Source organism: Delphinus delphis, chromosome 1 (assembly GCF_949987515.2).
Source record: "Delphinus delphis chromosome 1, mDelDel1.2, whole genome shotgun sequence".
Classification (NCBI taxonomy): Eukaryota; Metazoa; Chordata; class Mammalia; order Artiodactyla; family Delphinidae; genus Delphinus; species Delphinus delphis.
In genome coordinates, this window is record NC_082683.1 from 94,809,888 (window position 1) to 94,835,855 (window position 25,968).

The 25,968-nt window shown below is 40.5% G+C and overlaps 1 protein-coding gene across 3 annotated transcripts in view; it reads left to right on the forward strand.

The window, feature by feature from the left end:
- Nucleotides 1-16,871: 16,871 nt before the first annotated feature.
- EEIG2 (EEIG family member 2) overlaps nucleotides 16,872-25,968 on the forward strand; it is a 150,544-nt gene continuing 141,447 nt past the window's right edge. The window contains exon 1 of one of the 3 annotated variants that reach the window (XM_069541244.1): nucleotides 16,872-17,846. In XM_069541244.1, the coding sequence (XP_069397345.1) occupies nucleotides 17,707-17,846 (140 nt within the window). In that variant the 5' untranslated portion in view covers nucleotides 16,872-17,706. The remainder of the gene's footprint in view (nucleotides 17,847-25,968) is intronic. The other 2 variants (XM_060026449.1, XM_060026458.1) reach the window with 2 other exon arrangements.

Below are 25,968 nucleotides of genomic sequence, written 5' to 3' on the forward strand. Positions count from 1 at the left end.
TATGTGCAATTCCTGTCCTCAGTCTCAGTGATCTCAATGCCATCCAGGTGTCCAAACTAGAGCCCTGGGAGCAATTCTTGCCCTCTCCCTCTCCCTTATTCTCCCTATCCAATCACCCCCTACAAAGTCCTAGACTATAATTCTAAAATACATCTTGAACTTTCTCATGCTCTCTAATTAAACATATTCCTGCTCATCACTATCTCTCAATTGGGCTGCTACAATAATAATTTTTGAAGTGAAAATAGTAACAAACACTTCATAATACTTACTATGGGTCAGGTACCCCTCTAAGCACTTTACATATATTAGCTCATTTATTCCTCTCACAACCCTCTAAGGTATTCTAGTACACCACCACTTTAGGATGAGGAAGTATGCACAGGGAAGTTAAGTGACTTGCCCAAAGTCACACATCTGCGATGTGGAGAAGCCAGCAATCACCTCTTACACTCCACATTCACACCTGTCACCCTCTGATCGGATGTCCAATCAGCAGCCAGTGTGATTGTCTGAAACACTTAACTCTCACCAGAACCAGAAACTCTCATAAGGTGAGAACAGAAAACAGCTTTATTCTTTTCTTCCCAAAAAACCTGATCAAACCAGCTCTGCAGGCCAGGTTCTTTCCTAGTACCTAAGAGAAGTCCCTTGACTTTTTTGGTGCTCTCAGTTAATAAAAATTCTTCTTTTTAGTCACAAAGTAGTCCCATTTCAATAATAAAAATGCCCAGTCCAGTGTGTTTGTCAAAACCTGCATTTCATTGCAGTTAATGCTTCCTCCCACCGCCCACTCAAACTGCTTGGGCTGGAGGCCTTGGTGGTGGGGATCAGCTCCTCTCTTCTTGCCCTTTTCCTCTTCATTCTCTCAGCTGGCCTTGGGCCAGCCACGGGTGGAGGAGTCAGAGAAGGAAGAGAGATAAGGAAAGTTCTTGTTCGACAGGCACAGATGTAACCTAGCATTGGTACACTCTGGCTGTGGCAGGTACTTCAAATTGACTCTTGTTCTCAGGGTTGTTTTTATGAGCACCTTGGATATTCCCCTGGGGGCTCCTCTGACCACAGCTTCCTTGCAGCAGGCAAGACCTCCAACTTAGCTGGACACTTCTACCCCCACCCGACCCCCAGCCTCACCTTCAGCCTCTGAATCTGATGGCACATCTCCCCCTTCTTTGTGCTAAGGCTGACTGGTTTAGGCAGAAGGCTTCTTGGGCATGATTCTTTTTAAATGACCCCAGGCATATATTCCTACTAAGGGTTTCATACCTTTAAGATGCCAAGGAAAGGGTTAAAGTTACTTTCCAAATACAGTTCCTTATTCTAATGCCAGCAAACTTTTCCAAGTATTTCTGTGTCCCATGGAATCCAGAGGATGCAAGTCAAATTCTCCATGTTGTCTCCCTAAAGCCTTCCTTACTAGGCCTGAGGCAAAGTAAAAACACCTGTCCCACCAGTCTCCCGGGGTGCAGGCAAGACGCACGACACATTGAAGATTCTTTCCATGAGAATCTTCCAAATCTCAACTAGCTCCTCAGCCCCTTCAGTTTTAGCCCTTGTATAGCCTTAAGATAGGCAGGGGAGTAAGGATCCACAGAACTGGTTTTTAGACCTTCTTTGTAATTCTGGCATTGATGATCTGATTCTAACGCTGAACTCTGGAATATGGGGATAAGTGGGGCCCTCAGCTGAAAGTAAGTTAGAAAGAGTCCTGTTTTAACATCTGGTTAGAAATACTAAAATATTATGTCTTTCCATGGCTATTAGGAGTAAATGCCAACTCCTTAACATGTTCTATGGAGGGCTGCGTGATGTGGCCCCTGCTTGCCTCTCCAGCCTTGTCTCCTGTCACTCTTCCCTGGGCTCAGTCACACTGGGCTTGCAGGTCCTTAGATTCTCTAAGCCTTTCCTACCTCACAGCCTTCAAAAATGCCTGGAATGTTCTTTCTCCTACCATTCTTTGTCTTCTCATTTTTCAGGTCTCAGTTTAATTATTACCTCATTACAAACGACTTTCCTGAAATAGCTTCCCACCCCCAATCCATTATTCTCTCTTATATATACTATTTTACTTTACAGCATTTATCACAAGTTATATAATTGTGTGTTTACTAGTTTGTGGCCATATGGCCACAGACTGCTTACCTATTTACCAAGCATTTCCATTTTCCTCCAGGGCATACGATTGGACTGCATTTCCCAGCCTCCCTGCAGTTTAGAGGCAGCCACATGACAAGTTCTAGCCAATGGAATGGAGGCAGAAAAAGACCACTTCCAGGTATGAAAGCCTTCCAAGTTTGACTCAATTACCATTGTGAACCTCATCTAGGAAACCCCAGGGGTAAGGGGTTCTGCCACTTACTGACTGTGTGACCTTGAGAAAGTTGCTTAATCTCCCTGTTCCTCACTTTCTTCATCTGTAAAGTAGAAGAATAATATCTACCTCACTGAAGGGTGAGGTTTAAATAAATGAATAAATGAAGGTGCTTAGACTAGAACAATGGCTAGTACATAGTAAGTGCTCAATAAATGCTGATAATATTGTTATAATGGGATTTTATTATTATGGAATAACTAATGATATCAGCAAACATATGAAATAAGAGAAATACAGATTTGCAAGGCTTAAATTGATAAGGTAAAGAAAACAGACCTTTTTCACATTATAAAGGAATTTTTAAAATCATAACCAATAAACATGTATTAGGATGAACAGAGTAGGACTTGACTATGTGTGAGGTAAGAAGTAGCAGAGAAATTTAGAATTAAAGGCTTAGAAACTTCTGCCAATTAAAGATCAATCAGCAATAAGAGTAAAGGAATTCTGAATAGATAACATAGCCATTCAGATTTGATTAAAAACCAAAAAAATCAGTTTATATACCACTTTTCAAGAACACATCAGTGTAAAGTTAAAGCACATCTGTATTTTTCAATACCAAACACCCACCTAATCAGCAAAGACAGATGGGAGCCCTTTGCTCCTGCCCCTGCCCCTTCTACATCGCATAACCACCATATCCCCCTTTTACTGACGACTTCTATCTGGGAATCAGCAACATCACTTATACTGTAGCCCAGGCTTATCAAACTAGTGCAAGGCCAATATATTTGGCCGAAAAAAAAGAGTTTCCACAACTGCAGGTGCTTGATTAGCTAAGATATGTGTTAAGAAATCAAGTCTTCTCTAAAGATAAAACCAAAAATTGAAGCAAGTCACTGGATAACTTTGATAAACTTGCTTTTAAATCTGTTGCTTGTGCATTTACCTCAGTTTCCTTTCTTACGTGTTATTGGAAAAAGATTTTTTTCCTTTATTTTTTATCATCCACATTATTATTGTTTCGGGGTTTTTTTTTGTTTTGTTTTTTGTGGTTTTGTTTTTGTTTGTTTTGCTTCATAGTAAAACCATCAGGGTGAGATTTTGACACAATCTCCTTTGGCCAAACTGACTTGCCACACATGTAGTGGTCTTCTTGTTCCCGCAGAGCAACTTCCCATCTTTTCTTACCTAGTATTTTGAAGCGTGCCAAAGAAGGGAAATGATACTGGCTGTCTCGACATACCTTAAGTCTTGACCCCACTCTACCTCAAAAAAAAAAAAAGCATTTTTATAAAGATAGCTCTTAGGATTTAAAGGATAACTTTACACGAGTAAAATTAAATGTAGCATTAAAATATCAGACTAAATGGGCCCACCCCATATTACTACTGTAATTCTTTTCAGTTTGAAAGTGAAAAACCACAGATATGGACTAAGGTTCTGCTTAGAACAATTTGTGTTATAAATGGACTCACTTTTCCTAACAGATCTTCCCTATCCACTTATTTAGGAAGTACTCTGGTAAAACAATTGTTAAACCCTTAAAAAATGTTTTTTAATCTTAACCAATTCTACTGAAACCTAAATATCCCTTGTTAGAAAGATTATAAAAATTAAACTTTCCAACTGTGAAATTATATTGGATTGCATTAGTCATGATAATGACAGTAATTGTCTATGGGCTATTTATTTGAAATATATTAACTGTATCAGATTTAAACTAGAAAGCCCCTGAGTTTAAGTGTTCAAAGACTATGTAAGCTAAAAGTTTAAATCCAGTCCATCCATGGATGGATGCTTTTTTTGTTGTTAAAGAAAAGATCTTTTTGCTATTTTAAGAATCTCCTTGGTTAAAGATTTTGAACACAGTGAAAAATCTATATGTCTGACACTGGGCTAAACAAGAAGGTCAGGTTAAGGTTGCAAGAGGCACTTCTCCAACTTCTCAGTTTTAGACCATAAATATACTCAAGTAATAAAGGAAACAACATTGAATATAAGTAACCTGGACATTCATTATTACCATAGTGCAAAATTCAAGGTGTCCCCTAGCACACTTCACATTTTCATCACTGGCATCAGTTAAAGTGAAATGAATATATACATTTCAAGAATATAGTATAAATATATTTCTTCCCTACAAGAGCATACTTTCTGTATCAATCTTAATCCCTCCTTCCCTAAAATTGCTTGAAGTACCACCATCCTCTCTGTCATGGAGGTTTATAATATTGGAGTCTTTTTTTTTTTTTTTTAACTTCTTTCCTTATTCCACTACCATATGCAATGAGTTGCCAGGGCCTATTGATTCTAGCTTTACAATAACCTCTCATGAGTCTTCTCTTTTCTAACGACTCTGCTAATATCCTAACTCAGAGCCTCATAACCTATTGTCTGCACTGCTGTAATAACTAGCCTTCTAACTGGCCCTTGCATTAGCCTCTCCCTAGCCCAATCTATCTTAAACGCGCCTGTCAGGTTAACGTTCCTAATGAACAACTCTGATTTTTCATTCCCTTGCTCAAATACTTCACAATCTACAAAATAAAGTCTAGACTACCCAGCCTAGCATTTAAAACCAGGTTCTGGCCGCAGTCTATGTTTCCAACCTGTTTTTTTCTACTCCTTTTCATAGCTATTTTTTCCTTTGTTTCAACTCAGACTCTTCTCCTCCCTAACTTCGTGCTTTCCTGCCTCTCTCTGTTGGCTCAAGGCGGAAATGCCTTTCCTTCCTCCTCTGCATTTGCAGATCCTACGCTTCCTTCAAGGCTCAAGGTCCAGCCTGATGCCACATCCTCCACAAAGCCTTCTCTTAATGTCTTCTCTGGAAGTAACTGCTTCTTCTGAGGTACACTGGTAGTTATGTAAACGCCTCTTTCTCAACTTTCTTCTGTTTTATTTTCCCTACTCTCAACTCCTTGAGAAGATCCAACTCTTACTTGCTCTTGTATCCTTGAATTGAATATTTGCATTTTGGTCAACTAAACAAATAAGACTTGAATAAATAAATAAATAAATCCAATAAACAAGAGGCATTTAAGGCAAATACGAATTTCATGTAAAAGAAGACATGATCTAATGCACAGAAAAATACTGAACGATATTATAGCTAGACACCAGTTAAAAAAAAGAACATTGGAAATGAATAAATATTTATATCTAGGTAATATAAAATAATATTTTCTGAGAAATATCTCCTCAGAGTATTTATTCTAACTGATGCAAAATTTTACGAGGAGTTTTTAACGGACAAACATGCCTAATCCTTTCATTTCTACTTTCTTTATTATTAATACTAGCTGGTGCTGCTGATTTGGCTCTAGGTAGTTGAAATAACATTTGAAACATCATCAGTTCATATTTAGGCCAACAAATATAAAATTGAATTGAATTGAAACACCATCAATCCAAATATAACCAAACCCATCACCTGGTGATTTATTTCCTGAAAAATAGAGTCAAAGTCTGTTTTTGTTTTACTCTAAACTTTTGAGATCACCTTTAAAACATCATCAAATTCATTTTTTTCACACATGCCCAGCAAAGAGCTTAGTACATAGAGAAACAGTCACTAAATATTGAATGAATGAATCTACAAAATATGAGTGCTGATAGAATTTGTCAGCAACTAACTCTGAGTAATAGTGCTGTACTCAGAAATCAAGCCAATAATGAGCTGGACAGAAAATAGGTGCTCAGTAAATATTTGTTGAATTTAATTAATATAATTTTAGAGCTGGAGAGGATCTTAGAGATGATTTGCCTTCTGTTAATTTCTCTTTCCTCAATCTGTACACAGTGCTTTTGCATATGTTTATTGAAGCACAGTATTAGCAAGTATTTATTTAGCTTTTCTCCATGTTAACTCCTTGAAGGCAAAGACATTGTGATGACCCACCTTCCCCAGGTAGCCTGATGTTTGGCAGATTGTAGGCGCTCAAATGCTTGCTGAGTGAGTGAGAGCTGGTCTAGACCTCTGACACCCAATATGGCAGCCATTAGCCACATGTAGCTATTTAAGTTACTTATAATTAAATAAAATTTAAAATTCAATTCCTTAATCATACCAGCCATATGTCAAGTGTTCAGTAACCACATGTGGCTAGTGACTGCCATATTGAACAGAACAGAGAATATTTCCATCATTGCAGAAAGTTCTATTGGACTGTGCTGGTCTAGACTGTTTCCCTCATTTTGCAGAACAAAATGAGCTAATGGAAGTTGTCACCTGCTCAAAATTAAACCATCAGAAGCAGAACTGGGATTAAAACCTGGAACTCCTAAGTCAGTGTTCATTGTTGTTAAGTCGCAACTCTGATTCATTCTAACTTAGGGCTAGTGATATTATGAGAAGCGTGGTCTTTATCTTATGATTGCCATAGAAGCTATTTAACTTTTGCATTGTAATTGATCAATTTGCAGGTGTTATAAACAAGAAGTTCTCTGTACCTCTGGCATAAAGGAGAAAATAACACTAGTTTTAAAAATGCTTTCCAGGTGCCTAGCTACACAAAATATCATAATATTCTATTGTGCCAATTTAATTAGAAAATGCATAGAATAGGTTCTGGTTTAATGGTTGCTTTTTGGTTTCATTTTTTTAAAGCATTCCTCTTTGGTTTACTAATTTATAAAAATTACTTGGATCTAAATCAACAAATTAATAAGGTTTGTTCAGATTTGAGATTCAAGGTTGATTTGGTTTGAATTCTTAGAAGATTTTCTCACCTGCTTTTGAGAGCTTCAGTAATTTCTAAAATGCTCTTAGAGAAAGAGCCTCATTTTCTACAACTTCCATAATCTATTTGTTTATGAAATTAGTATTTAGTGTTCTCTGGAAAGAGAAATCTGGTTCTGCCCAATAGGAATAATTATAAAGAGGTAAGGAAGTAATCATTCCCATGGCTACCCTTATATTAGACTATGAAGGAGACATGGAAAGGAAGGACCAAATCAAAATTTAAGGATCCCCCAAGTGCTATCAGTCTAGGGCACTTAGGCTATCACACTCGCCCAGTGAAAGAACACTTCTTAATCCACTCTAGTTATGTCCCGACTGGAAAGAAGTTGTTGAATAAACATTGTGGTTTCTGATAGAAAAGTGTACAATCTAGTGTTTGTTTTTAAGAATCACAAAGGCAATTTGCTATCTTTCCACAGAAATTTGAAAAAAGGAAAAAGAAGTACTGAAGAGATCAAGTTTCAGAATTAAAGGAGGCACCTCAGAAAGTAATCTGTTTCTTTCACTGAAAGATTTTATCCTTTTATCCAGGCAGACTAGTATTCAAGACAACAAAATGTCAGTACTTAGGTATCAATAACGTTCTTATTTAACTACAGAACCAAAAAAGGAAGATGTGTTTTTATTGCCATATTTCCTTTGATGTGAAATTAAAAAGATTTTGCTTGGCTGGGAATGTTATTATTCAAACTCCTGTGTCATTCTCCTATAATCATTCCTCAATAAAGCTAGTATACTTCGGTTTTAGACAATGGAAAATTAAGGCAAGTATTTGATTTACCATTCTTAGAATGTATGCTTTTGCAAACAACCCAGTATAGGAGTGCTTCCCAAAAATGAATAACATATAGGAAAAAAAGCCATGAACTCCCAATGTTAATTTAAATTATTATAAGATATCATAAATGGGGCTTCCCTGGTGGTGCAGTGGTTGAGAGTCCGCCTGCCGATGCAAGGGACACGGGTTCGTGCCCCGGTCCGGGAAGATCCCACATGCCGTGGAGCGGCTGGGCCCGTGAGCCATGGCCGCTGAGCCTGCGCGTCTGGAGCCTGTGCTCCGCAACGGGAGAGACCACAACAGTGAGAGGCCCGTGTACCGCAAAAAGAAAAAAAAAAAAGATTTCATAAATGTATTTTAAACATCAAATTAGATCTTATAACTTTTATATAACTCTAAAACAGTACAATTTACAAATTAAATGTATCATAATATTCTAAACAAATGTCTCAAATTAACGACAATAGTTGAATATTCATTCATTCAGCAAATATTTATTTGAGGATATACTTTGTTCCAGGCATAGAGTATACAATACTAGCTGGTACAACAAACACACCCCAAATTTAAGTGGTTTTAAAAACTAAGTACAGTGAAATAAGCCACTCACCAAAGGACAAATACTGTATGATTCCATTCCTGTGAGGTACCTAGAATAGTCAAATTCATAGATACAGAAAGTAGAATGGTGGTGGCCAGAGGCTGGGGAACGGGAACATAGGGAGATATTATTTAATGGGCAAAGAGTTTCAGTTTGTGATGACAGAAAATTTCTGTAGGTGAATGGTGGTGATGGTTGTACAACAGTGTGAATATACTTCATATCACTGAACTGTACACTTAAAAATGGTTAAGATGGTAAATGGTATGTTATATGTATTTTACCATAATTTTTAAAATCACACAAAAAATTAAATGCTAATTTCTCACTCACTTCACAGACCAATACCTTGGTCAGTGGGTTTGGGAGAGTGAGTGAGGGACTCTGCTATAAGCTGCTAATAGAAACACCCAGGCTGATAGAGCCTTTCTCACCTTCAGCACTTGGCTTCCAAGGAGATCTTAACATCAACATTCAGCCATCAGATGGGGGAAGAGTGAAAGAATCACACGTGGGAGTTTTATATGGACTAGGCCTGGAAGATGCATGCATTTCATTGGCTGGAACTCAGGCTTGCAGCAGCACCTAACTGCAAAGGAGACTGGAAAATATTATCTGTGTACTCAGGAAGAAGAGAAAACAGCTTTGGGTTTGGTGGTGACCTAGCACTCTATGCCATAGTCCCACCATTTGGTCATAAGATATCCATTTCACCCTTTTTCCCCAAATAGATAATCCCCAAGAGAGAGAATCTAAAATCTCACTCAGTTACTTCATCAAGTTCAAAGTACAGGATCTCCAGGTAACCACATGGGCTTCTCCATCAGGTCTGGATATAATTCCACATCATCTTGTGACCTAGTGATTCTCAACCACAGGTGATTTTTGTCCCCCAGGAAACAGTAGGCAAGTTCTAGAGAAATTTTTGATTGTCACAGCTGGGAAGGAGGAAGATGCTACTGGCATCTAGTGGGTAGAGGCCACGGATGCTGCTAAACGTTGTACAATGCACAGGACAGACCCACCCCCACCCCAAAGAATTGTCTGGTCCAACACGTCGATAGTGTCAAGGATGAGAAACTCATTGTGACCTGTGGACTAATAAGATATCTTCCCCAGTCACACCCAGTATATAATGATGGAACAAATGTATTGCAGTAGATACTTCCAGGTGGGACAGGGGAGAAAGGGAGACACTGGCCCACTGCAAAGATGAAATTCTGCATGGAGGCTTTGTGATGGCCCTGAACTGGCAGTGACAGAAGCTCCTAGGCTAGACCATATTACTCTTTTCTGCAAGGAGCCCCCTTCCCCTTGTACATTGTCCTCTGTGGTCACTGACTCTCCCTCTGGGAGTTTTTCCTCTAAGCCCACATGTGAAGTGGGTGTTGGGAATCATGACTTCCTTGAGGAAAGTACAGCTTTTAATACAGGCTCCTGATTTCTTTAGCAATACAGTCCCTCAAAAATTGAAAGACTTCTGATCTATCTGCATCCAGTCAGTTCCATAATGCCACTAAAGATTTTCCTAGAGATAATTCTTGATCCTAATTTATTTCTTTGCTTTTTCACCCCATGCTTCTCTTCCTCTCAACTTAAAAGTCCATCAGACTTAAATGTGAAGGCCACACCCTGAATCTAATCTTTGCTGCATGGCTGAGTTTTAATGGGCCCTTATTGCCCAAAAGCTTTTTCAATCTTATTTCCTATTCTTTGAAGTACAGAGCAGTAGGTTTTTCCATCCCTTGAGTCTCCAAATTGCTGTACTCTCTATATTCCTCTTCATTTATGCTTGCAAACCTACTCATTATTGCATGAGCTCATCTCATTTTCTAATATCTTGCTAAATGCAGCCAGTAGACATAACTTCCAACCTCTTCTAGAGCTATGAGCTTTGTAGGCACCTTATTTGCCTTCTGAATTATCACAGGCAACTCTTTCACCAAATGTCTGCCATGGGTTTCCATTTTCCGGCTCCTAATAAGTTTCCTTGCTGCCCACTGCCTGTCTGACTAGTTTTAGATTTCTACAATAGCACTCTACCTCTGTAACAATTTCTGAATTAAGGTAAAGCTAGCTGTTGTGACAAACATACCTCAAAAAGTCACAGTGAAAGTTTGTTTCTTGGTCACATAACAGTTCAATACTAGTGTTCCTGGTTAGGGGTGGAGGAGTGAGAGAATAACCCTTTGCCATACAGTCACCTAGGGACCCAGGCTTATACAGGCTCTGTCATCTTCAACATGTAACTTCAAAAGTTTCCCTTGGGGCGTCTCTGGTGGTGCAGTGGTTGAGAGTCCGCCTGCCGATGCAGGGGACACGGATTCATGCCCCGGTCTGGGAAGATCCCACATGCCGCAGAGCGGCTGGGCCCGTGAGCCATGGCCGCTGAGCCTGCGCGTCCGGAGCCTGTGCCCCGCAACGGGGAGAGGCCACGTCGGTGAGAGGTCCGCGTGCCGCAAAAAAAAAAAAAAAAAAAAAAAAAAAAAAAGGTTTCCCTTGACATCAAATTCCAAACAGTAGATGCCAGAAGAGAGGGAGGACCACCTGTGGGAGGTTTTATGGGCCAGGCCTGGAATTGGTGCCATCACTTCTGATCACATTCCATTGGCCAATGGAATGCAAGTAAAAGTAGGGCGTGCATATTCCAGGAAGTGTTCTTAAAGGGAGGGAGCATACCTTTCTTCCTTCTGAGCATGCCTTGCATCTTCTTGCTGGTTGGAATTGAGAAATGGCTGGAGCTAGAGCAGCCGTCTTAGACCACAGGGTAAAAACCACATGTTAAGGATGATGGAGCAACAGAGCTTGGGTTCCTGATGATCATGGAGCTCTCCTACCAGCTCTGGACTCTGTACCTCCTGTCTTTACTCAATTAAGAAAGAAATGAGCTTCTGTCATATTTAAGCCACTGTTGTTTTGAGTTTTCTTTTATTTGGAGCTGAACCTAACTTTAACTTACATAACTATTCTCTAGCTGTTCGGTACGGTTACTTTTTCTTCTGCCCACTCCTCTTAGTTGGAGACCACTTATACTTCCTTCTCACAGTAGAGGGTACTATAAGATCTGTCAAATCTCTGATACAAGTAGTCTTAGCACATGACTAGCACCTTTATCGTTTTACCTGAGAAGTAAAGCACTTAGGATTGGTCCATAAATTCATATCATTTCAAGAAACACTTATTGAATACCCACTAATGCCAGGTATTGGGCTAGATACAAGAGATACAAAGATGATTAGCAAACCATCCCTGCCTTTGAGGAAGTTTATTATAGGTATTGGGGTAGATATTTAGATCTGCTGCCTCAATTTCCATTCCATTATTCTATTTGAAGAAGTTGGAAAGCTAAAAATTATATTCCTCAGACTCCCTTGCCACTTGAATTCTAGATGCAAATAAGGTCAGCCAAATAGATGCACTTATGAAAAAAATAGGTGCAAGTGAAATTCAGGCTATCTTCTGGCTGCTGTGGCAAGTGGGTACTCAAAAGCTTTTTCAATCTTATTTCCTTTTCTTTGAAGTACAGAGCACCTTGCAAGCAAGGTGTGATGACATGTTTGTGGCATCTAGACCCTTCATATGGGCTCCATGGTGGTGGCAACAGCAGCAGCAGTGTCCTATTGTCAGTTTCTCATCCCAGCTACATTGTAAATTAGTCAGAATAGGCTAGCCTAATGCTTTAGTAACAAGCAATCCCCCAAACCTCAGTGGCTTAACACAACAAAAGTTTCTTTCTCACTGACAAAAGTTAACTGCATGCACAGCAAAGGAAACCATCAACAAAATGTAAAGGCAACCTATGGAATGGGAGAAAATATTTGCAAATCATATATCTGATAAGGTGTCAATATCCAAAATATATAAAGAACTCATACAACTCAATAGCAAACAACAACAAAAATCCAATTTTAAAATGGGCAGAGGGAGAATTCCCTGGCAGTCCAGTGGTTAGGACTCGGTGCTTTCACTGCTGGGGACTGGGTTCAATCCCTGGTCGGGGAACTAAGATCTCGCAAGATGTGAGGCACGGCCAAAAAAAACAGTGGGCAGAGGAATCAAATAGACATTTTTCCAAAGAAGACATACACATGGCCGACAGGTACATGAAAAGGTGCTCATCATCACTAATCATCAGGGAAATGCAAATCAAACCCACACTGAAGTATCACCTCACACTTATTAGAATGGCTATTATCAATAAGAAAAGAAATAACAAGTGCTGGCGAGGATGTAGAGAAAAGGGAACCGTTGTACACAGTTGGTGGGAATGTAAATTGATACAGCCACTTCAGAAAACAGTATGGAGTTTCCTCAAAAAATTAAAAATAGATCTACCGTATGATCCAGCAAGCCCACTTCTGGGTATATACTTGAAGGAAAGAAAATCACCATCCTCAAGAGATATCTGCACTCATGTGTTCATTGCGGCATTATTTATAATAGCCAACTCATAGAAAGAAACTAAGTGTCCACCAATGGATGAACGGATAAAGAAAATGTTATATATAGATATAATTCGACCATATAAAAGGGCATTTTGCTATTTGCAGCAACATGGATGAACACTGAGGGCATTATGCTAAGTGAAATAAGTCAGACAGAGAAAGACATATACCATATGATCTCACTTATATGTGAAAACTAAAAAAAAAAAAGTCACAGATACAGAGAATAGATTGGTAGATGACAGAGGCAGGGGATGGAGGGCTAGGCAAAATGGGTGAAGGGGGGTCAAGAGGTACAAACTTCCACTTATAAGAGAAATAAGTTCTGGGGATGTAATGTACAGTATGATGACTATAGATTTACTGTATTGTGTATTTGAAAGTTGCTAAGAAAGTAGATCTTAAAAGTTCTCAACACGAAAACACAGAATTTGTAACCATGTGAGGTGATTGATGTTAACTAAACTTATTATGGTAATCATTTCACAATGTATACCTATATCAAATCATTATGTTGTACATCCTGGACTAATACAATGTTACATGTCGATTATATCTCATTAAAACTGGGGGACAAAAGTTTATTGCTGCTGTGGGCAGTTGTTCTCCAGGGGCTGACTCAGTGATCTGGGCTGCTTCAATCTTGTGGCTACCACATCTTAACACAAGGTTTCCTCCATGATAATTGTAGCAGGGAAGAGAAAGTCTAGAGAACTGCTCAAAAGCTTGTCACTGTCTCATGCTGGAAATGACATATTACTTCTCACATTTTATTGGCTAGAGCTAGTCACATGGCCCTACTGAACTGCAAGGGGATTGGGAAATGTAAACTCCCATATGCCCAAGAAGTAAAGAAGGACCAGATATTAGTGGCATCTGATAATGTTTGCCACAAATGATGTGACTTGAAGTCAACAGTCTGTTGACTTCTACTCCACCAGCACTTCCAAAGGTTTCAGAAGCACTGAATTGCCTGACTGATATCCCTTTGTTTCAGGTTTCTACAGGGAACCCTGGCTGAATCAGGTGTGCGCTGGTAGCCTTCTGTCCCCTAAACTCCATCACTCTCCACCCTTCTGTGCCTCAGGAGGCTATCCTCTACCAGCTGCATCTTCCAGGTTCCTTTGCCCTCTTGCTTTGGTTGGTTTTCGATCATGCGAGGTACCAGCAGGAGATCAGAAAGCAGGAGGTGAGAGAGGTCAGGATGTTTATCCCCCCTCCTTTCAACTCCCCACCAGACTATGGGTTCCTTACTCTGCAGTTCTGTAAAGAATCCTTTCATTAAAATTTCCTCATTTAAACACTTTGAGTATGATGTCTGATTCTTGCCTGGACCTTGACTCATACGCGCTGTTTAATAATCAAACCACGAGTCTAAAAAAAGAATACTAGACTCCCTTCCTTCAGTTTTACTGAAGCTGGAGATCTTTATATACTTCAAATCTGAGTAGATCATTCCTGTTTTAAAACTTCAATGGCTCCCTATTATATTCGCGGCACCACACACCACTCTAAGTTGCAGCCAGACTGAACTACTTTCAGTTCCTCCTGCAGCATGGTCTCTCTTCCTCTGAGCCTTTGCACACGCAGTACCTTCTTCCTGGAGACTGCTCTCCACCCCCACTCTCGCCATTCAGACATAAGCCCAGAAAGTTTTCCACAACCCTACTTATCCTAGTTCAATGTACTGTATTCCCCCAGCAGCCTCTATTAACCCACTGTCATGTAAAGATAGAATTCAATGTTACACTGTACCACAGCTGCCTGCTTACTTACCTGTGTCCTCCGATAGACCCTAAGATTCCGCACAGAGACTGCATCTTAGATCTGTAGGACTTATCAAGGTGCTTGGCACATATTAAGCACTCAGTAAATCTTGGATAGTTCCTGAATGTCGTTGAAAAAGCTTGAACCCTCCTGCTCTAGCTACTGTCCTTTCTCTTTTCATTCACTGACAAAAATCAGAAAAAAAAAAATTAAGTCACCTACCCCACATGACTACCTACCATTCACTTCCCAGATTGTTACCCAAAAACTGGGTTTGCCTCTTGGTGGGTGTTGAGCCAAAAGACACAAAGAGAAGGAAGGATTTATTACTTGCAACAAGTAAGGAGAATACTGGGGATCTTTCCCAAAGCAGTACCTCCCCAACAGCAAAACTGGGGAAATTTTAAGCTAAGGGTACATGCGTATTCATGAAGGGGCTTGAACAGAGGAGAATTCAGCATAGAATTGGGGCAAAGGTGGACAGAGCCCAGGCTTTAGTTGGTCGAAGCCAGAAAAAGTCGTCATTCCTTAGGTTCTGATCAGTCTGGGGTCTCAGCATGTAGTTACCATCCTCCACCTGGGTGAGGGGCCTTAGTTCCTGCAGGACTCAAAAATAAGTATCAGATTGTAATGTATATCCCTTGAGGAGGAACTGGGACTCTGTTTTATTGCTGAACTATTGTTACTTGACTGCTTTCCCTTTGTCCTGCATTCCCTCACTTCCCTTAAGATCATTAATTACTGACACCTGTTCAAGGGCAATTATTGTCTCCAGGCTTAGATCCCAAAATGGCTTAGGCCAAAAAACGGCTTCTCTTATGTTAAGAAAACCATGCCTGGTTCTTTTTTTCTCCAGGGACCCCCTACCCTATCTGCTTACAAGACCATTTTAATCTTACTTTGCCATCACCTTTTATGGAGGCTTCTCTTGCCAAGATTACCAATGACCTCCTAGAACTTCAATTTAATAGCTTCTTTTCAGTCCAAATCCTCCAGGATTGCTCCGCAGCAATACAGACTACCCTCCTCTACTCTCCATAGATCATAAACCTACCTCTCTCTCCCCCTCTCTAATTGATCTGCTTGCGTATCTGTATTATAAGCCCCTGTGTGTCTTGTTCATTTGTATCTCTAGTCTCCAGCACAGTGCCTGGCACACAGTAGGTATTAATAAATATGAATGTTAAATGATTAAAACTCTTTCTTGGCTTCCAGGCCATTTATCTTCCTTGATCTCCTCTTTCTCTGTTTGTTCTCAGGCACCTTCACAAGCTCCTCTTCCTCCATCTACCCATTAAATATTCTTCAGAGTAACTCATTTTTATCCATTCTTGGGACTTCAGCCATCAGGGAAAATGCTCTAAATCCCAAATGCATATATTCAGGCTTAACCTCTCCCCTGAGATAAAGCTGCCCTTCTCTCCCTGGATGTCTCCCAGTTCAAATAAATGTTCATTATCGCTTCCAGTTCCAACCTGCCTTCCTCCTGCTTCCAGCCATCCAACCAGTTTTCCAAGTTACAAACCTCAAAGTCCCGTTTAACTCTTCTCACTTCCTCTTACCCTTGTCCTGCTGGCCAACCAGCTATGTTCACTACCAACCCCCCAGCTCCAAACTCCTAAACTCTGTCCCTGGGTCTTTACCTTCATTTCCTCCACCTGGAACACCTCCCCTCCTCCCACACCCCACCTTGTCCCAAATCCTATTCATTCTTTGAAATTTAGAACACTGGTTAACTTCAATTAATTGCTGCTGCTTCTGAGTTCGAGACAAACTGCTTCTTCATTCTAAACACACATGCTAGGTTTGTTTTTTAACGACAGATTTGTATGTCTCTCACTAAATCGTAAAACTCTTGAGGTCAGGGTTCTTCTGTTTTTTGCGATTTTTTAAAATAAATCATTGGGCCTAGACAGTGACTAATATTTTAGGCGATTAAAAAAAATTTATGTGAATGAATGCATGAATAAATGAGTGAACTGGGAACGAGAATCTCTTCTATGGTAGCCTTTCAGAGAGATTACGGAGAGGGTTATAACTCAGACTGAAAACACGATTATGTAACCAAGTAGGCAATATACATTGTAACAACATACACCTACCTGCCTATAGAGGGCAGGTAATTGCTATGCATCTATGGAGACTTTATTTTTAGGCTTTTCAGTTCCCGGTATAGACAGACAAATTTTAGAAAGGAAGGTACTATTTTCATCCCGTCTGTACTCTTTTATCCGGGATGACAGGAATTAAAGAAGAAACAAGAGAATACGCCTGTAGCAGTACAGTGCCTGAGTCCTCAACACATTTTAATCCTTTCCTTGTTCTTCCTCGTTTTATATTAGGAGGCACATGAATTTAGAGTTCCTAAAAGAAATTTTAGTTTTAGGATTTCAATTTGACGAAAACAACGTCGTGGAGATTCTGATTAACCCTATTAACCCATGACTCTCAAACCCAAGGGAAAAATATATCAGTGGAGGGGAAGGGGGCGGAGCAAAAACTGAAAGAAAGGCAGAGAGGAAGCTGTAGAAGGAAGTTCGTTTTTGGTAGGATTTGTCTTTTTTTAACCCCAGAGAGGGGTGACGCTCTAACGCCCAGAACCTCCACGCCCGCACTCCCTCTTCCGCCCGGCAGTGCGCTGCTGGACGCTGCCGCTAGGGGCGCCTCCGACTCCGAGGCGCTGAGGAGGCGGCGGCAGCGGCAGCGGCGGTTCTCGGAGCTTCGCCTCCCCTCCTCCCAGACGGGCGGCGGCGCCGGCTGCAAGCTGCACACCGAAAGGGCGCCCACCGCTCAGACGAGCTGCAGCACGACCGCTCCCCGTGGGTGGGCGGGGCCCGCGCAACGGCCGCCGCCGCGCTGCGGCCGGGGCTGCCGCTAGAGGCGGCGGCGGCGGCGGCGGCGGCGGCACCGGCCCCGGCAGCGCCTCCACGCGCAGCTCGCAGCCCCGGCCATGGGGCTGGGCGGGCCCGCGGCTCGGCCGAGTTGAAGCGGCGGCGCCGGCCCGCGCGCCCCTTGGGGCCGCCCCCGCACCCCGCTCGCCGGCGTCTGGCTCTCATGATGATGAAGAAGAAGAAGTTTAAGTTTAAGGTGGACTTCGAGCTCGAGGAGCTCTCCTCGGTGCCCTTCGTCAACGGGGTCCTCTTCTGCAAGATGCGGCTGCTGGACGGCGGCAGCTTCACCGCCGAGTCCCCCAGGTAACGCGCCGGCCGCTGCTCCCGAGCAGCTGCGCCCTCGCCTGCCCTGCAGGGGCTTGTTGGATGGGCAGCATCTCTTTCCGTGGCCCATTTGCTCCAGGAGGGCGGCCAGCCTCGTGAGCTCTTCTTTCTCTAGGGACCCGTCTGAGATCTGTCGGGAATGTATCGATCTGCGAAAGTGCTTTGCAAATGGGTTCTCGGCTGGGGTAAGCCACCTGTGCTCGTGATTCCAGATGGTTCCTGGTATCTGTTCTTCCCTCCTAAATTCTCTTGGAATGGGAGCGATGGTCAGAAGGGAGAGGATGCTTCTAGTTTCTCTTTAGACCTTTCCATATTTGTGAGATGCAAAGTGGAACTTGAGCTGTTGTTAAAACAAAAATAACCCAAACTGCTCGAGTTCCAAGAGCGCCCGCTCTAAACCGAAGCCTGTGCTTTTAGCCTTTCTTCTTCTCCGTGTTGGTTACTGGGGGGCGCCGGAGTCCAGGATGAGGCCGGGGTAGGCCTGGTCAGGCTTGAGTCAAGTGTTCCCTGGCACAGACAGGACAACAGTTTGTGCCTCATCTCAGAGCTGCGTGTCCAGTTACGCGCTAACACGCACTGAATTGCCCGTCTTGAGGCGACCGCTAATGGCTCTCGGTGGGGAGGAATTAGAACCAGAAGGAGAGCCAATGCCCTGCTCTCATTTTGAAATGAGCCCCTGGGCACTCCCAGGGAGTGTCGTTGGCAGGTTACAGAATCAAGTTAGGAGTGGTAGTGTTCCTTGAGTCATTTCAGGGATATTTGTAGGTTGACAGATCTCTCCTAGGGTAAATGTTCCTTAAGAAAAGAGAAAATTTGCGGAATTTTTAAAAATGAACTTTTAAGTTCCTGAGATCAAGGAATAAGGCTCATAGTTAATGCTTATTTTGCTTAGATGTGCTGTTCATGGACTTCATTTTTACCCTAAAAAATATTCTGCTTTACTTTTATCTGTCACCCCTATTAATAATGTAAAGGAAATAATGTCCATGGGTTGTGGAATTGGGACCAGAAAATTGTCCGCAGTGGCAATATTGAAGCCTATGAAAGCCAAAAAATGTAAATGTCTAGTTGGCCAAAGCAAAGGACGTATGAAGCAATACTGATTCTCAGAATTAAAAAAAAAAAAAAATCAGCTGAGGGTAGTTTTTTAGATTAAACTATGATGACACATCTACACAGTCATTTTTAACACATTGGTAAGAGAACACTGTAACTCAGAATGGTTGAGCAAATATTGTACCAGCTCTTAAGGTGCTGAAGTCCAAAGCCAATTCTTGAATGTTCTGTAGGTGCAAATGAGAGTCTTACCCCGTTCTGTGGCAAAGTCCCACCCACCACTCTGGCAGTTAGACCAGCTCTTCTGGGCCAGTGGTGACACCTGGTGGTCAGGGTACTTCCCTGCTCCCTCCTTTCTCCCTCAGATTATTGGTTTGGCTTGCTTGTAAATCAGTTATTCTGGTATTGCAGACAGTCATTTATTCAGCAAATAGGTATAGGCTAAACCTTTTAAATATCATATTTAATTCTCACAGCAAGCCTATGAGGTAGGGATCCCCATTTTGTAGATGAATAAACTGAGATTCAGCATAACTAACTTTCCCAAGGTCCCCACATCTGGTAGGTGAAAAGCCAAAATTATAATACAGGTCTCTCTAATTTCAAGCAGATTGATGCCATGTAAAGGAGGAAATTGTGTGTTGTGCTGAAGATGGAGTTTCCCAATGGTTTTAACAAGCAAGGGATGTAATTTGATTTGGAATTTGCAAGATTGGAAAGGAAAAAGCAGAGTATCCTGTATTAAATTTACCCCTTTTTCTTCCAACTAAAATGTGACTTTAATCAAAGTCAGTTAGGTTAAGAGTAGTGCTCTGTATAACCAACCAAACAACACCCATATAGTTTGGAGGGAAGTGATTCATAAGAAAGAGCATGTTCCTTGTTAGGTACAGGTAGTTGGTGTAAAGCTAAGACCAAGATTTTGGAATGAGGTGGATCTGAACCTAAATCCTAGCTCCACAATGGCAAACCTGGGTTGGTTACTTAGCCTCTCCAAGCTTCCATCTATAAAATAGAAACCATCACTCGCTTATGGGGGTGTTGTGAGGATTTAGTAAGACGATGCACCTAAAACAGCTACCACAGTGCTCTGGCACCAACTGACATTTAAAAAGAAGACAAGGAGCTTGTCTGAAAGGGTTTGTTTCCTTTACATGTTATACTTAATTTTTTTCTCCTGGCAACTATGCAAGTATTGATTTCAAAAAGCTACCTCATTTTAGAAGAAAAAAGAAAGAAAACCAGAAATACTTAAGGATGTGAATTATTTAAAAATTGCATAACTTAAGGCAGAAATGTAGAGAACAAACGTATGGACACCAAGGGGGGAAAGGGGGGGTGGGATGAATTGGGAGATTGGGATTGACATATATACACTAATATGTATAAAATAGATAACTAATGAGAACCTACTGTATAACCCAGGGAACTCTACTTAGTGCTCTGTGGTGACCTAAATGGGAAGGAAATCCAAAAGCGAGGGGATATATGTATACATATAGCTGATTCACTTCGCTGTACAGAAACTAACACAACTTTGTAAAGAAACTATTCTGGGACTTCCCCGGTGGCGCAGTGGATAAGAATCCACCTGCCATTGCAGGGGACACAGGTTCTATCCCTGGTCCGGGAATATCCCACATGCCGCGGAGCAACTAAGCCCATGGGCCACAACTACTGAGCCTGCACTCTAGAGCCCACGAGCCACAACTACTGAGCCTGCGTGCCGCAACTACTGAAGCCCACATACCTAGAGCCCGTGCTCCGCAACAAGAGAAGCCACCGCAGTGAGAAGCCCGTGCACCTCAACAAAGGGTAGCCCCCGCTCGCCGCAACTAGAGAAGGCCCACGTGCAGCAACGAAGACCCAACACAGCCAAGAATAAATAAAATTAAATCTTTAAAAAAGTAAAAAAATAAAGCAACTATACCCCAATAAAAAAATTTTTTTAAAGGCATTTAAGTTTTAAGTGTTAAAAAAAAATTGTCATAACTTTTCATTCTTGGGTACCAGTCTAGGCAGTGCATCTCTAAATAAATGCTAGATTCTAATTTTTTAAAAAATCACCTGTACCTCTCAAAAATCAAATATAGTTAACACTTAAAATTTCTCCCATAAAAATATGCAATGAACTACACAGAAAAGGGTTAACTTAGCAGGCCCAAGACTGCTTTCCTGAGAAAGGCCTGTTTACAGTGTTTTTGCTGGCATCTGGGAACCTGAATGTTCAGCAGTTGCCTACAGTGAATCAAACTTCGGAGTGGCTCATTGTGCCTAGACTACAGTGTGATTTGTGCTGAATACTTTCTGGGAGTCTGGAATTTTGGCCTGTTCTACGCAGAGGGTGCCTACGTGACCAGCCCGGAGGTGCCTGTGTCGGGGGAGGGTACCCTTAGGTACTGCATTTCTAATGAGTTTCCTTGGTAGACACATGTGTTGTCACAATTTGATGTTGGAGAAATTGTGTTCTGGATGACTCCACTGAGAAAGAACTCTTGGAAGCTTGCACTTGGTTTCTGAGGACTTTGTTCTGTGCCCCTTTCTCCTTTGCTGATTCTGCCTTGTATCATTTTGCTGTAGTACATGTACGATATATCTTAGACATGGGTATGACTATATGCTGAGTCCTGAGTCCTCCTAATGGATCACTGAACTTGGGGGTGGTTGTGGGGACCCCTGATGCATGAACCTACGTAAAAGAATAATTCATTTTGTTAAAGAAAAGCCTTGGAGGTACATAGCAAATAATAAATATATTTAAATATATTTTGTTTTGTGCGAAAACTAAAGATGAAGCTCATTCATTGTTTACCAAATATTAATTGAGCATTTACCAAGTTTCTAGCTGCCCGTCAAGGGCAACAAATATAAGTACAACAAATATAAAGGCCTATAAGGCAATTACCTCTACTTAATGAAATTAGATCATACATGGATAATTGCTTGGTGATAGGAGACAGTATGATTTAGTGCGTAATCAGTGGGTCACACAATGTGAGTGTTGTTGAAATTCTGAAGGTAAAGAGTTTGTTTACAGCTGTAAAGGTTACTGAAAACCACATCACCTTTTCAGTTGTGCATGCTGGAAGGATGAAGTGGCGTTGACAGGGAAGTGTGGGTGGGAGGACTGATTGAGCAAGTTGGCAATAGCAGTTGGTGATAGATCAGCCTGACTGCTGAGAGAGTTCACATTAAACTTCTAGCAGAAGATAGAGACATTGAATGCAATGATAAAGAATTTACTTTCCACTGCTTATAGGATAAAAGTCAATCTAATTACTCCAGTAAAGATGTTAAAAAAAAGTCAATCTAAGATTCTTGCACTAGGTTGTAATGTAATTAAAGTGATGTTTAAGCTGGCTGGTGGGCTGATGCTCTGGATTCAAATGGGGATAGATTAGAAATGAGGAGACAAATTAGGAGTCTATTAAAATAACCCAGGCAGAAGTGAATAAGAACCTGAACTTGGAGGCTTCTCATGGAAGTAAGTGATGAAATGAAAATGCTATGACAGATGCCTTGATGACATGACAGAGTAAAGAAGTCAGGAAGAATCTTTGTTTTATTTTGCAAGGGGAATATACATATCGTTGGGGAGATACGAGGAGGTCAGTTATATGTTTAACATACTACACTTAGTGGCAGCCTGATAAGCAGTTGGAGACGTATTTACTGTGGATTTCTTAGCTCTGGTCTATTGTAAGTAAGCCTGCATACTGGATTTTTCATCTAAAATTTCCTTACACCGTTTTGCCCTTTTAAAGATTATTAATGAAAATTAATCTTAGAAGGATCCAGTTCCTCCTGGGAAGGTGTATCCAGTGAAGATGTTAGAAAAAAAAAAATAAAGACTTAAAAGGTACTTATTTGTGTACCGTATGCTAACACATATATATGGAATCTAAAAAAAAAATGGTTCTGAAGAACTTAGGGGCAGGACAGGAATAAAGACGCAGACGTAGAGAATGGATTTGAGGACACGGGGAGGGGGAAGTGTAAGCTGGGACAAAGGGAGAGGGTGGCATTGACATATATACGCTACCAAATGTAAAATAGCTAGTGGGAAGCAACCGAATAGCACAGGGAGACCAGCTTGGTGCTTTGTGACCACCTAGAGCCATGGGATAGCGAGAGTGGGAGGGAGACGCAAGAGGGAGGGGATATGGGAATATATGTATACATATAGCTGATTCACTTTGTTATACAGCAGAAACTAACACAACGATGTAAAGTAGTTATACTTCAATAAAGATGTTAAAAAAAGGTATTTATATGTAATACATGTTATTAAAAAAGGTCAGATTTTTACATATGATAGTTAATAAAACACTCAGAAAATACATTGTATGATTATAATAATCTAATAAACTGAAGCCAAATCATTGCCTAATAAAATATTTTTGAAGACCTTTCAAAAAGACAGAATGTTACATTAAAATCTTTTCAGAGCACTCTTCCTTTGTAAAAGCATTCACATCACTTTAGAGGTTTACTAAGACTATCAGAACAAGTTAAATAATTTCTGGTCTGCTTTAATAAAGAAATATGAGAAAATTTTCCTGTATTTTTTTAGGATTTCCAAGTTTGCTTTATTTTTTTCATCTTCTTTTGTGCTCATAGCTAAATACTTTTCTAAGTTTCACATGAGCTTGTGGCAGAAAACCACATGTGAATTCAGGGAGTGTCTGGGAAGTTTATGAGCATATCTGTGTGGGATCTTTTACTTTGTAAACAAGTGAAGGCGTTTTTTTCTCTTTGGCCAGAGTATCTTCATGTTTTCAAGATTTTAGTTCACTGCACATTGTGTACTTCTTTTTAGTAACTTTTTTCCTTATTTCAAAAAGAACACATATTCATGTGGAAAACTTACAAAATAGAAAAGCAAAAAGAACAGAAATTGCATATAAAGGAACCAGCTAGAGATAATCACTTATTATTTTGATGTATAACCTTGGAGACTTTATTGATCCGTACACACACATATATATACACACACACCCTCCACACACACTTATCACATACTTTTTTTTTAAAAACCAAAGTGGGATCATACTATACTTATATTTTTTTCATTTAATATATCTTCCCATATCATTAAGTATTCAATTACAGACTTATTTTTAATAGATGCATACCATTCCATTGTATGGATTTCCATGGTTTGCTGGACAAAGCCCCTTTTGAAATAGTCTTCTTTGCTTTCTTTTTTATTAACATTTTTATAAACACACTAAATTGAGCATCCTTAAAGATGTGCACATCATTGTTATTTTTTTAGGATTCACACTTAGAAATGGAATTATTGAGTCAAAGGGCAGTTTTAAGACTTCTGATATATGTATATTATTAACTTGCCCTTTGATACATTAAATTGACTTTTTTTAAGATGAAAAAATTAATAATAAGTAACAAATACAAACAATAATGCTGTTTGACCATATGGCACAAAATTATTTATACCCTGACCAGAAATGAGGTCATCTATTCACATTATTATAATAGCTATAAAAATGGTAGCTGACGCTTAATTGAGCTAGTACTTTTTCAAAAGTAGCTAGCACTTTGCCCATGTGTCAGGAACTTTTCTAAGCCTTTACAGCCTCAAAATAATCCTAGGAGGAAGGTACTATTACTACATTATCACTATTATTACTACTGCTATTACTCTCATTTTATACCTGAGGAAACAAGCCCAAAGAGGTGCTGAAAGTTAACACAGCTAGTAAGTGGCAGGGCAGGGAGGCAATCTGGCTCCAGGGTATGCTCTTGATCACAACACTCTGTTGCCTCTCAAATTTTATGTTACATGTTTTCTCATTCTTATGTTTTAACAAAACAGTAGATAAATATATATAGTATGACTTTTTCTGAATGCTAGTCTGAGAAAACTGGTTCCAGTGTGTGACACCACTAAACAAGTCATTAGACCTGGCCCCTTTAGATTTGTCCAAAGTTATTGTATATGAAAGATGAGAAACATAGTACTCATGCACGTACTGTTTTTTTCAAGGTGTGACTTTCCAGTTGTAAGTCCTCAAAATTGTTTCATTACTGGATTGTTGTACCTTGTAAAACTGTTATTAATGCCATTTTCCACTAGTAAGTTAATGGTCACTATTGTATGTCTAAGCCTTGCACACTAGGCAGTTTATAAATATTTCTTGAAAGAATGCAGATATTTGGAGAAAGGATCTGTTGTAGCTTTGCTAAGAATGACAAATACACAGAGATTCCCAAATTAAATACATGGGGAAGTCATATGGGGAAGTATATGCTGTCCTATGTACACAGCTTATAAAGAATTAATGTTCAATTTGGGGTGTCAGCCTTTGAGGGATATTATCAAGTAGAGATCCAGGAAGATCAAGTAAGATTCTGAGGAATCCCGAACTGTGTTCATAACAGGAGACTGGGGTGAGTCTCAAGGGAAGATGATGGTGTTCAAATACTAAAAATTGAGCATGTGTACATGTATATTTTACATTCCTAATTTTATGTATTACAAAATCCTTTTTATAGATGTGTTACCTCCTGTTGGGTTAAGATATAGATCAAGTTCTGTAACACATATATTTGAAAAATAACAAGTGGCTTAAACTAGGTAGAAATTTATTTCTCTCACATATAAAAAGCCCAAGCTGATGTGGTGGCTCTGACCCATCAGGTTATCAGGGGCCCTGACTCTTTATCTGGTTGCTCTGTTATACCCAACCAGATATTGTTCTCATCCCCAGGGACTAAGTTGGCTCACCCCGCGTCCGAATGCCAGCCACTGGGAAGGAGGAAAGGGGAATGGGAGATCCTTTTTGCTCACAGCCTGTTGACCAGAACTTGAGTACGAGGACACATCCAGCCCCACGGAAGGATAAGAAATGCCGTCTTTGCTGGGTGTCCATGTGCCCAGCAAAAGAGTCAGTTACAATAAAGAGAAGGGGAAGACGGCTATCAGAGGACAGTTAGCCTCTGCCACTCCTCTCTTTTAGAGAAGAGAAAGTTGATCTGCAGAAAAGCCACACAATTTGTTCAAGATCACACGTTGATTAAA